General features: G+C 45.7%; 1 protein-coding gene across 13 annotated transcripts in view; it reads right to left on the bottom strand.

Moving 5' to 3' along the window:
- Positions 1–12,751, bottom strand: part of LOC147716990 (myosin light chain kinase, smooth muscle-like) — an 828,743-nt gene that overhangs the window by 151,258 nt on the left and 664,734 nt on the right. For 7 of the 13 annotated variants that reach the window (XM_086923858.1, XM_086923849.1, XM_086923852.1 and 4 more), the window contains 3 exons: positions 9,025–9,171; positions 5,854–6,027; positions 387–584 (listed from right to left, as the gene is read on the bottom strand). In XM_086923858.1, coding sequence (XP_086779984.1) covers positions 387–584; positions 5,854–6,027; positions 9,025–9,171 — 519 coding nt within the window. The remainder of the gene's footprint in view (positions 1–386; positions 585–5,853; positions 6,028–9,024; positions 9,172–12,751) is intronic. The other 6 variants (XM_086923851.1, XM_086923855.1, XM_086923857.1 and 3 more) reach the window with 1 other exon arrangement.

Genomic DNA, 12,751 nt, shown 5'->3' with positions numbered 1-12,751 from the left:
CAATTATGATAGGATTCCAGAATTTCATTAAAGCAAATAGATTAGCTTATGTTTGACTACAGTAGTATTGAGATGTAGGTCTTGAGTTTTACATCTGTATTGAGTCCTAGCTCTTGAGCCTTTTAGGTATTGAGATTTACATTTCCCTTATCTCAGATTGTAAATATGTCTATGTTCATGTTTTTCATGTTTTCTATCCCTGCCCAAACTCCTGTTTGCAAGGGGTTAGAGTTGGATGGAATGAACTGCACCAGGTAATTATCAGGTGCTTTAAATACCTCAATCTTTGTTAAATATCGGTAGGTCAAACCTGCTAGAAATTAACAGGGAAAAAGTGTACAGAATTTAATTTAAGATTTACAAAAAGAGATAAACAATGGCTTTACCCAGAGTTGTGGAAGCACTGAATGGGGAAGAGCGATAAATTGAGGCATCACTTTTGGCAATACCACCATCTGTATCGTCTGCAGAGTGGACCTCTTCTGGCACTGTTGGGGTGTGTTCTGTTATTTTTTTAGGGTACAATGTACCCGCTGTAGTTTTCTTCAAGACAAAAGCATTGCGTGTTGATCCACTGTCTGTTGCTGAAAGAAGGAAGAAGTAACATTTGTATGCAGGGTCCTTTGCATTGGAAAGCAAAATCATTTGGTGTTCATCAGACAGACCATTTAAAGAATATGATAGAAGAAAAATCCAGTCATATCCACCCAATTTACCCAATTCTATCCTTAACACACAGATCAAGATATCTCTCCAGCTTTACCATTGCACGTACAATACAATTATGATTGGATTCCAGAATGTCATTAAAGCCAAATATATTAGCTTCTGTTTGACTACAGCAGTATTGCGTTTTAGGTCTTGCGTTTTACATTTCTCTTATCTGAAATTGTAAATATGTCTACTGTTCAAGCTTGACTACACAGGTGGGTAATCAGATAAGACAGGATGTTTCAGCGAAGTTGACACTTAGGAGTTTTGGGAATTAGGAGGGAACAAAATGGATCCAGAGGTCAGACATGCATGGAGACTCGCTGAGGATATGAATGAAGACTCAATGAACTGAAGGCTTAATCTGTGCCTGACCTGGTAGCGAGAAGCACTCACAACTGCTTGTGGAGGGTTGACGTCACAGACAGGACAGACAAGAGGATGAAGACTAAAGTGATGCTTGAGTGTGATGGACAGAGACTAAAGACTGTCAGGAGATTGAACACAGCGTGTAGTTGACTATATCATAAAAGTGAGATAGAATGATATCCAAGACATAGCTGCATGCTGCCCTGAGTGTATGAAGTGTTAGTTTTGATCAACAACTCCTAATCACCATAGCAGCATGAACAAAACAATACAAAGGGTAACCAATAATATGCTGGTGATGTCATTAACTACTGCAGATCAACATTTCATATATTTACAACAAGCTCTTGCTTGCCCTTCAGCCCCAATAGGAGACATTTTTCCTGTTTCATTTTTCATGAGATATTTGGAGGTTCACAGATATACAACGTCAAAGTTTCTTTCATGCTGTGGGAAAGTTTGAGCAGGAGAAATAGCAGTGGTCATGAGTGTATTTTGTAGCATTTATTTTATCCTTCTGAAATCAACACATTTTCAACTTTAAACCTGTGGCATTCTAATCCTGACTTTGGCATGTGACTAAAATCCCTTCATTTCCTTTATCTGAAATTGCAAATATGTCTACTTTACAGGTTGCACCATATAAACGTTCAGTATTCTGTTCAGTACTGCCCCAATTATATGTTGCTATCCCCTCTTCACCATGTTCTGCTATTTTATAATCTGCATTTGGCAAGATCCAGAATGCACAGCACTGTCTTACGTATCGCATCACATGCTGACACGACATGGCAGGCTTTGGTGTTAAGTGGCAAAATACAATGCATTTGTAAAGTGGGGACCTGTTTATGACCAGTGACATAATTCAGGACAGCTTTGCGGTGGTCTATCTCTTTGTTTCAAAATGTTGTGGGTGCACTGCTTGCACAAATAATTCATATGCTGTATTACGTCCTAGAGTGACAATGACTGACTCCGACACTCCGGGCGTGGTACCTTGCACTTTGACCTCTCCCCGAGTAAAAGTTCCCTTTTCCAGCCCTGTGGAGGGACTCTACAATGACAGCAGTAAAGGGAACAGCTCTGTCTGTCTAATAATTACTCCAGAAGAGACTAATGAAAATTCGGATTAGAATCCAAGAGTGCTGGCTGGATCTTTCATTTCAGTGGTGCAGGGTCCAAAGCCTTTGGTTTTTGGAATGGTTCCACAAAAGGAGGTTCAGATTTCTTACTGGACCATGAGATGCGATGCCACTAACTTTAGACTTAGATTCTTCTCTGATGTTTGGGTCTTTGATGCTAGAATAGGTTGTTTCTACGCTCTGAAGCTCTGTCATTCTTCAGGAAACAAGGAATGGACTGAGAATGACAAGTTAATATTCTAGTCAACCATCTGTGGAGTCAAAAAGAGATGGCTTGGCCGAAACATTAGTAGCATTTTCTAAGAAAAAACTCAGGAGTGGGGAGCACATTCATGCAGTCATTCTGATACTGGCTGGTAAAACTAGACTGGTGAGTAGTATTTTTATTTCTTTTATTGGGCATATTTACAAAAAATATACTAGCCAATTATCAGGACCCCACAAATGCTGTACATTTCCTGTAAATTGAACCCCTCTACACCCACCTGCAGTTTTCAAAAGCTCGAGAGTATACAGGCGTCCCTGCTCAGATGGAACGATGTCCGTGGTCGCCACAAATGGACAGGCACGGGGTACTTCACCTTAACTTGAGGGCCAGACAGGGTGCTCATCAGAGGTGAATAGAAGGCTGTGACGGGGTGGAAATGCCGGCAGAGGGGGTTTTAGGAACCAGAGCACATTGTAGTGTTCAGAAAGATTGTCTGACCGAGAACGGAGCACACAGATGTCACTGTACAAATGTAAAGAGGGCAAACATAATATCATGAATGCAAGTTTGTATAGATAGGTGTAGGTTTACTATTCCACATTTACGTACCTTGAAGATACATATGTCATTAAGAGACCCATATGTGAAGTTTAGTAGAGTGAATGTCTACTTACCTACATATGCTCTTCTCCTCGTAATACTTGTGTACAACAATATTTTGTACTCTATATGATGGTAGTATATCTTTAGGGTTCAGGAAGATTTGCAGAAGAACTGAGAGTGAAAGAAGGGAATAATATCTCCTCAATACAAGAGAACCTAACTGGGGTGGAAATGTCACAGTCCGGGCACGCTGGAGGCTGCAGACAAGATATAGGCTTGGGTGCAAAGGCTTGGGGTGAAAGTCTGAGTCAGGCTGCTCAGCTTGGAAGGTTGGTCGACAGGAAACGATGGTCACAGAAGAGTGAGACACGAGACCGGCTCTGGATGATGGACGAACCACAGCATGGAGAGGAGAGAGGTGAAGGACTCTGGCAGAAGTTCAGGAGGTTCTTTAGTTATCTCTTTACAGTGTCTCAAGGGCCAGGACATAGCAAAGAGACAACTGATAGGGTGGAAGGTGTGAATGTAAGGCAAGGGGCTGAGGCAAAGATTAGAGTCGACGCAGCGCCGTGATTATAACATCAACGCCTTTCCTCAGTGTGTGCGGTGGTTGATGTGATGCCAGATCCTGTTTGTTCTGAGTATGGTATACAGGCGATGTAAATATGGCATGTAACAGAATGCTTCCATGTCTTTCTCAAACCATTTTCAATTCATTAACACTATTTGTATCTGTGTCTTTGCTAAATATCTTTCCCTTACTTTTCCGCTCCTCTACCCTCCACTGTAGTATTCCTATTCCTCCTCCTCTTCGGCCCTGAAAGATCTTGTGGCTTGGACCATCAACTAATGGCCACCTACTCCCAACCACAATCTGTCTTTATTCTTCTACCGATGGGTTAACCTACCTCACCAGGATACAGCTCAGCTTGGGCCTTATCAATGGTCAATAGAGCCCATTCTGAGCAGGAGGACCCCAGCGTTCAAAGGGTCTCCCGTGCCTCCAGTGCCTTTGCATATCTGTGAAGTGGCCTCACAGCGCCCTCACTAGCTACAGTGATGGGTGTCAGCGAGCCCTACAGACACTTCTCTTCTTTGGCAGCCCAGATAAGCGTTGCTGAATATAAAGTACATACCAATTATTTTCAAAGGTTTGCATAGAAAAACCACCACTTCGGGGTTGCAGAGTCTATTCATAAAACATATAAAAGTACAAAATAAATACAATTCCTCTCTGAAAGTCTGAGTACTCATAGTTTCTGCGATCTGGGTGGATGTCCTCAAAGAAGTACTCAGACACAGCTGTCTGCATGGCGTGTGAAAGGTCGCGGCTAATTTCCCCTTTGAGATAGCAAATTGGAAGAGGAGGACTGGCCTACAAGGGAGTTGGGGGGTTCAAGAGGCCAGTATATCCGAGGGGTATTCCACCAGAATATTGAATCAAAAATGTTATGCGGCCAAAATATTGAGGACTAAAATATCGTGAAGGTAATTATATGTAGGTAAGTAAAGGTTTACTATACTAAACTTCACATAAGTGTACCTTGAGAATGTATGTATATTCGAGATACATAACTGCAGTGGCGGCCACCATAAACAAAGGGTGGTGAGGCGGGTTGGGTCGCTCGGAGGGGAATACAATATTAAAAAATATATAAAACTTACCTTTTGCCGCCGGCCGCCTCAAGCGTCTCATCGCAGCGCCTCTCCTCTTCCTGCCTGCTGGTCCCAACAGTCCCTGGGACAGACTCCCTGCCCAATCCCCCCAATAAAGAGCTGCGAGGGGATTGGTCTGAGCAGGCAGGAAACACACCCTGCTCAGACCAGGGAGTCTGTGGGGTTTCTCCAGCCCGGCTGCTCAATGCAACTGGGCTGGAGAAAAATTAAGTGTGCATGCATGTTTTGGTCAGCCTGAGACGGCTGGCCAAAACACATATGCACACTTAGGGAGTGGAGTGCACGTGGAACTTCTCCCTCCTCCCGTGCTTAAGCCCCGCCCCTCCCAATACCGCTGGCTCAGAGTTGGCAAATATGAAATAAAACAATGCAAGAACATCGTTTTATTTTACAATTGCTGGCTCTGAGCCAGGCAGTGTGCCACGCTTCTCTGCCATTACGGAGGAGTCACCACTGCGTAACTGTAGCATTTAGATTAGTAAACCTATACATGCTTCTATGCAGGACCACTGGAATTAAGTGATTCTGCGGTACAGTGTTTTCCGCTTAATTATGGATTAGCCCGATGTGCCACATACTCCAGTATCTGCAACTTTTAACAAAAAAATTGTATTTATTAATGAAAAAATGACTATAAACACAGCAAAACATTGCTGTGCACTGGAAGGCCCTTCATAAACATTGACTGGTCACATTGCAGTTCCTATAGCAAAATAGTGGCATAATACTATCACAAAATGTGCTGCATTAAGCTGCATAATTTGCCTTTGCTTACTGCATAAACTAGTCTACCCTGCCACATAATTTGGTAATTCCATGCCACATAATTCCAGTGGCCCTGCTTATATGTACTTACCTTCATGATATTTTGTCCACAATTTTTAGGCCTAGATACTTTGGCCTTGCAATATTTTTGTGTTCGATATTCATATTCTAACATACAAACTTTGAGAGGCAGCTAGGACAGAGTTAATCACAAGACAGGCTGCCTCACAAGATAGTTGTTACAGAGCATAGCACTTAAATGATAGTCGTTTTACTCTTCCCCAATCCTAGTAGTCTTTCATTGTGACTGGTATGCATGGAAATCTCCCAGTTTCCCCAGAAGTCAGTTAATCTCTGAGTTTAAAAGGCAAAACATACCCTTAGTGAAGGTGTTCTGTGAAGGGCCATCTTTCTTGGGGACACATGCATGGCTGCCATTTTGAAGATGAATGTCATCAAGTGACGTCGGGGTTCGTGCTTTAATTTCCTGAAGGTCATCCTTGGGTGCTGCAGTGGTTTCTAATAAAAGTACATGCTGTTTCTTTGCTCTACCTAAAGATAATAAAAACAGAAACAAGAACAATACCATCACCCATTTACAGTAAATCATTTAGTCCATTCAGGGCATCTTTAAATGCAGGGGAAGCAACATAAACCAAAATATATGAGACAGAAAGTGAATGATCTCAGTAGATGTATTCTGTATAAGTTTTAGGACTGCCAGCTTTTGAGCCTCATAAGTATTATTAAACTTAAACATATAGATGATCAGTTCCTTTTGCATGAACTTCCACATGCACCTCACTTTACTAGTGACTAGCTGACTGCCATGGGAGTAATCTACTCCTATAGTTTTAGGCATTTACTCATTTAGATCTCAAATAAAGTGAAATAACATCCAACATCGTGGATTGGAATTTTAAGGCATATTCTCTAAAAAGGTTAACTGAAGTTCTGCTCGTTGATTGTTTTTATCTATTAACGGTATTATTTTATTTCCAAAGAACATTAACACAAAAATGGTGTATTGGGTCTGTAACTAGCAATGGTCCGAGCTAACACAACAAATAATCAAGTACCACCATTTGATTGTGTGACAATTATAGTTAGGGCAACTGGAATCATGTGGTTCTACAGCTGTGGTGTCTTCCACATAATTATGGATTTGCCACATAATCTAGCAGCTGCTGCATAATCTGCTGATTCAAAAACAAAATAGTTTTAAGTTCAATCACATAAAAAGTTTACAATAATAATGTGGCGGAATGTGTCCTACCACAGTCAATCGACTACACACACACACGCACACACACATGCACGCACGCACGCACACGCACACACACACACGCACACACACACGTAAAAAGTGTTCCACGACACAACAGTGCCTATGACTATTAATGAAGAACCCCTGAGGGAGATCTACAAGTGCGTTTTTTTATACTTTGTGTTTTTCCCCTCTAACTAGGACCCTTTTAAGGAAACACTTAGCAGGTTTCATATCTATTATTCTCTGCAGAGAGGCACCATGGCTACTCAAGTAATCAAGAAGGGGGCTCAACAGACCATCTCTGCATCCAGGCCCTGACAGTTTCAGGATCGGCCTCCAGCAGCAGTTCTAAAATGCTGCTTAGTCTCAACCTGAGGTTTCAAGCGCTGCTTAAACCAACTTTATTCAGTACAACAGAGGGCGTAGTCTAGTGTTGATGCCCTCCTGTCTGGTTCAAGTCTAGCTCAGTATCAGAAAAGCATGGTTATAGAGCCGAGGAAGCTGCCTATCTGAATATGTTGTTACCGGAATGTCGGATGAAGGGTCGTCAGCGTCGTCTGACGAGCACAGACTGGCTTGCCTTTCGTGCACCACCAATGCACCCAATGTACGCACCTTATGAACAGCTGCATCGCCCCTGTGTGGAAGTACCAGTCTGCGGAATATGGAAGCCGCTAATCCACTCACTCTCCTTGCCCCTAGTAGCACCCGCCCCATGTGACACCCAAAACTAAGACACCAGATAACAGAAAAGAGCTGTAGAAAGAGGTAGGGAAATGAAAGAGGGACTGAGGAATCAGTGGCTAGATGAGGACAAAGACAATTTCAAAGGTCTATAACAATAAAACAACAAAAATCAAACCAATACCAAGGTAACTTCACCAAGGTCCCTTAAAGTCAAAGTAAGGAAGCCAACTTGTACGGCAGATAGCAATGCCAATTTGACAAAAGATTAGTTATCAAAAATAGTAACAGACAAATTAGAAGCCATCACACCTCTGTTATCAGTAGACCAATATTATTCCCATCACTGTATCCCAAATCATCTTAAGAAAATAAGGAACTTATTTGAGAGGGCATGTAAGCAAGGATGTGAGACAAATAACAATTTGGAGGAGCAGAGACAGGCTTGGAATGACTGGACCAAACCAATGCAACTACTGCTGCCCCCACTGCAGCCATCATACAGCACAGAAAAGGCAATGCTGGAGTCAGCTGACAGTGACTGGGTTCCAGTTGCACTAACCAGGCACTGATGGGGGGGGAGCCCCTTACTATTGCAAATCTGCCACAGAAAGAATTGCTACCGAAGGAAGCCCAAACTGATGAAGTCCCAGTGAATAATTGGAGCCGGTGGTTTTAGGTGCTCAGCACCGGCACTTAATCATCAACACCCGTGCTTTCATGAGCACCAGTTAAGGATACATTCATTTATGGGGAGATTAAGTGATTTGCCCAAAAGCACAGGATGTTGAGACAACATTGAAACCTGGTTCCCCAGCTCTGATGTCAGCAGCTCAGGCCATTACACCACATCCTCTCCCCACATTCATGGTTAGTAGTTGGTTGTGTTTTAGGCGGTGCTAACAGGAGATCTGGGCTGGTGCAAGCTGTCTCATGAAGACAGCACCAGCACTTATTTCATTACAAATTAACCACTGTGAGGTCCAATATCACTGGGAAGGCACTTCTTGGGGAAAGTCATGCTGATGGGATTCCTTACACTTGGAAAGGTTGCGAGAGAAAGATCTCGCTGCTGGCACCCTAAAACACCAAGATAAGGCACAGCTGGAGGAAAGTCACACGGCTGGGGTCTCTTTCCATTGAGAAGGCACTGCTAGAGAAAAGTCACACTAATGAGGTGCCTCACCATAAGGACGGCACTGCCAGATAAAGCTCCTACTGCTGAGGCCCCTTTATATTAGGAAAGCAGTGCTGAGGTTCTACAGGAGCAAGAAAGCACTGCTTGAGAAAGGGCGCTTGTATTAAGAAGCCACTACTAGAGGAACGTCAACGTACTGGAGTCCCTGACACCATCAAGACCATGAGCCCAATCCACTCCGGCTCTCCGTCAGACCGATTTCCGCACCACGTATTCAACAAAGCAAGCAGCTCCATCACACCCCACCTACGCAATGTCAGAAAGCTCTCCCTTGTGACCGCGACCTTCCTAGAGAGCTGGAAACACGCCAATTTAATTTTAAATGTGGGCTAATTTAAAACATACAACATCATTATTAAAAACATTTTAAATTAATCTAAGTAAATTGAGACATCACTTTTGGCAATACCACCATCTGTATCATCTGCAGAGTGGACCTCGTCTGGCACTGTTGGGGTGTGCTCTGTTACTTTTTTAGGGTACACTGTACCCGCTGTAGTTTTCTTCGAGACAAAAGCATTGCGTGTTGATCCACTGTCTGTTGCTGAAAGAAGGAAGAAGTAACATTTGTATGCAGGGTCCTTTGCATTGGAAAGCAAAATCATTTGGTGTTCATCAGACAGACCATTTAAAGAATATGATAGAAGAAAAATCCAGTCATATCCACCCAATTTACCCAATTCTATCCTTAACACACAGATCAAGATATCTCTCCAGCTTTACCATTGCATGTACAATACAATTATGATTGGATTCCAGAATGTCATTAAAGCCAAATATATTAGCTTCTGTTTGACTACAGCAGTATTGCATTGTAGGTCTTGAGTTTTACATTTCTCTTATCTGAAATTGTAAATATGTCTACTGTTCAAGCTTGACTACACAGGTGGGTAATCAGATAAGACAGGATGTTTCAGCGAAGTTGACACTTAGGAGTTTTGGGAATTAGGAGGGAACAACATGGAATCCAGAGGTCAGACATGCATGGAGACTCGCTGAGGATATGAATGAAGACTCAATGGACTGAAGGCTTAATCTGTGCGTGACCTGGTAGCGAGAAGCACTCACAACTGCTTGTGGAGGGTTGACGTCACAGACAGGACAGACAAGAGGATGAAGACTAAAGTGATGCTTGAGTGTGATGGACAGAGACTAAAGACTGTCAGGAGATTGAACACAGCGTGTAGGTGACTATATCATAAAAGTGAGATAGAATCAGGGCTTAATTTGAGCCGGGGCTTGCCGGTGCTCAGCACCGGCACTTAATTATGGGGGCCGGGTCTATCACTCGGCATTAAAGTGCACCTGTTCTCTGCCTCATTTTCATTGTCTCTGACTGTTTGCGTGTGCAGTGCACTGACTGGTGCGTGGTGATGACTCTCTGGCAGGCACAGAGAGTGTGGCGCAGCGCTGCTGTGTATTATTACTGCCAGGCAGGCAGTGGCACTGACTGGACTGGAGTTACTTCTAGTTAAAGAAGACAGAAGAAGTCAAGTCAACTCAAATGAATTCGGAATTCCACTTCTCCAGGTGCGGCGCGGATCAGGGCCCCAGTCGGCGCCGCCTGGGCGGGAGAGTCCGGGACTTGCCGAGTTGCCGTTGGAAATTGTAACTTTGTTTCTTTTTGCAGCCTAGTTGCAGGGGCCAGGGGCAGGCACTGGGCAGGGCTTTGCTGCGGGGGTTGGGGCTGTGCGCGCCAGAGGAGGTGACGCGTGCGCAGATGATTGCATGCAAAATGCATTGCACGCGCATTTTCTCTCTGAGTCTGCCCGCCCCTGCATAACCGCACGTCCGCACTCCGCACCTCTTCCCGACCCTCGCCCGCCCAAACTCCAAAGTTGCTGGTGGGGGACTCGCCGAGTCGGTCGGGGGACTGAGACTCACTCGACTCGGAGTTGGGAGCGGCCGGCGACTGCGAGTGCTCACCGACACCGTCACTGCTCAGCAGGTGAGCCGCCCTGAGGGCGACCGGACCTGGGTGCGACTCTGCGAGGCGAGCGAGGCAGGGTCCGCAGGGACAAGATGGCCTGGGGCGGGCGGTGGGCCAGGGCCTGGCCCTGGGGGTACGGTAGGCCGGCGCCGGCCGAATTTTAAATAAGGCAGGCAGGGCAGCAGCTGAGGCGGCACTGCAGGTGAGTGAGGTGGTGAGGTGAGGCGAGGCGAGGCAGGGCCTGGGGGCGGTGGGGGCCACAGGCGCGCGCAGGATTACGTTTTTTTTTTTTTAATTATCATTAATTTACTGGCTGCAAATAATCGAAAAGTAAAATGAGAAAAGGAGGCAGGGTCCGCAGGGACAAGATGGCCTGGGGCGGTGGGCCAGGGCCTGGCCCTGGGGGTACGGTAGGCCGGCGCCGGCCGAATTTGAAATAAGGCAGGCAGGGCAGCAGCTGAGGCGGCACTGCAGGTGAGTGAGGTGGTGAGGTGAGGCGAGGCGAGGCAGGACCTGGGGGCGGTGGGGGCCACAGGCGCGCGCAGGATTACGTTTTTTTTTTTTAAATTATCATTAATTTACTGGCTGCAAATAATCGAAAAGTAAAATGAGAAAAGGAGGCAGGGTCCGCAGGGACAAGATGGCCTGGGGCGGTGGGCCAGGGCCTGGCCCTGGGGGTACGGTAGGCCGGCGCCGGCCGAATTTGAAATAAGGCAGGCAGGGCAGCAGCTGAGGCGGCACTGCAGGTGAGTGAGGTGGTGAGGTGAGGCGAGGCGAGGCAGGGCCTGGGGGCGGTGGGGGCCACAGGCGCGCGCAGGATTACGTTTTTTTTTTTAAATTATCATTAATTTACTGGCTGCAAATAATCGAAAAGTAAAATGAGAAAAGGAGGCAGGGTCCGCAGGGACAAGATGGCCTGGGGCGGTGGGCCAGGGCCTGGCCCTGGGGGTACGGTAGGCCGGCGCCGGCCGAATTTGAAATAAGGCAGGCAGGGCAGCAGCTGAGGCGGCACTGCAGGTGAGTGAGGTGGTGAGGTGAGGCGAGGCGAGGCAGGGCCTGGGGGCGGTGGGGGCCGCAGGCGAGCGCAGGATTACGTTTTTTTTTTTTAATTATCATTAATTTACTGGCTGCAAATAATCGAAAAGTAAAATGAGAAAAGAGTTGGCAGCACACCTATACTGCTTACCAATCTGCATGCTTCTCAGATGCGTTGGATAATGGTATTTTTATGGTGATTTTGAGATGTACTTCTAGATTACAAGGAAAGATAGACATTTGCCCTGAAGGTTTAGCCCTGCGTTTGGATCAAATTTCGGCTTATTTTAAATAAACAAAACATTACAAGAGTACTCCTGTAAATCTGCTACTGTTGCAGCTCTCTAGGAGTACTCACGTGTAAATGTATAGCCATTTGGAAATGTATTGTCTATTGATGTAAATGCCTACGTGTGTGCATCACATATCATTTCACTCAGTAATGGTTTTGGAAATGCGGTGAGAATATGGTTGTAGTCAGCCAACCAACCCAACCCTAAGGCAGCGCCCCCTCCATCACGAGGCGCGTTACCAGCAGCACACATTGTACATCAGTGCCCCGAACAGCCCCACCCCCCCATCCTCCCCCCACCACCCCCAGCAAACCCGCGCCAGAGCAGGGCACTCTCAAGCCATCACACCGGCACCAAACAGGAGTCCACCCTGGCAGCACAGCGCAGCTACACACCCCCGAATCTTGAAGACCGCCCGGCGCCCCCCCTCTCACAGACACCCTTTGCACCTAAGGCTGACCGAATGCATGTCTCACACAGAGGCCATGCACACCCTATCAGATCGCCCCGCAGTTCAGAGCTTCATAGCTCACCTTCCCCAATCCCCACAGAGTGGTTCGGACGTCACGTCACACACTGCTTAAATGTTGTTGTTTCTAATGCCCTGCCTGGCATAGGGTAGTTGTTTAATCATCACGAATCGATGCACGATCAGGTTTGTTGTGTGTGCACTCACTGGCTATTTGTTGCGCAGTTGCGGGCTGCCTGGGTGAAATCAGTACAGGTTACAGGCCCAGGGCAGGATTCGGCTTCCTTTTCAAATATCATAAAATCTGTGGGGGTTCGGCCTTGGGCTGTGCCAGGCAAGCTGCAACATGCGCAAATGTTCTGACTGACTTAAGTTACACTACTACATTAAGGGCTGT

Source organism: Lissotriton vulgaris, chromosome 5, assembly GCF_964263255.1.
Source record: "Lissotriton vulgaris chromosome 5, aLisVul1.2, whole genome shotgun sequence".
Taxonomy (NCBI): domain Eukaryota; kingdom Metazoa; phylum Chordata; class Amphibia; order Caudata; family Salamandridae; genus Lissotriton; species Lissotriton vulgaris.
Note: the sequence above shows the minus strand (reverse complement) of the source record. Positions and strands in the feature narration are given on the sequence as shown.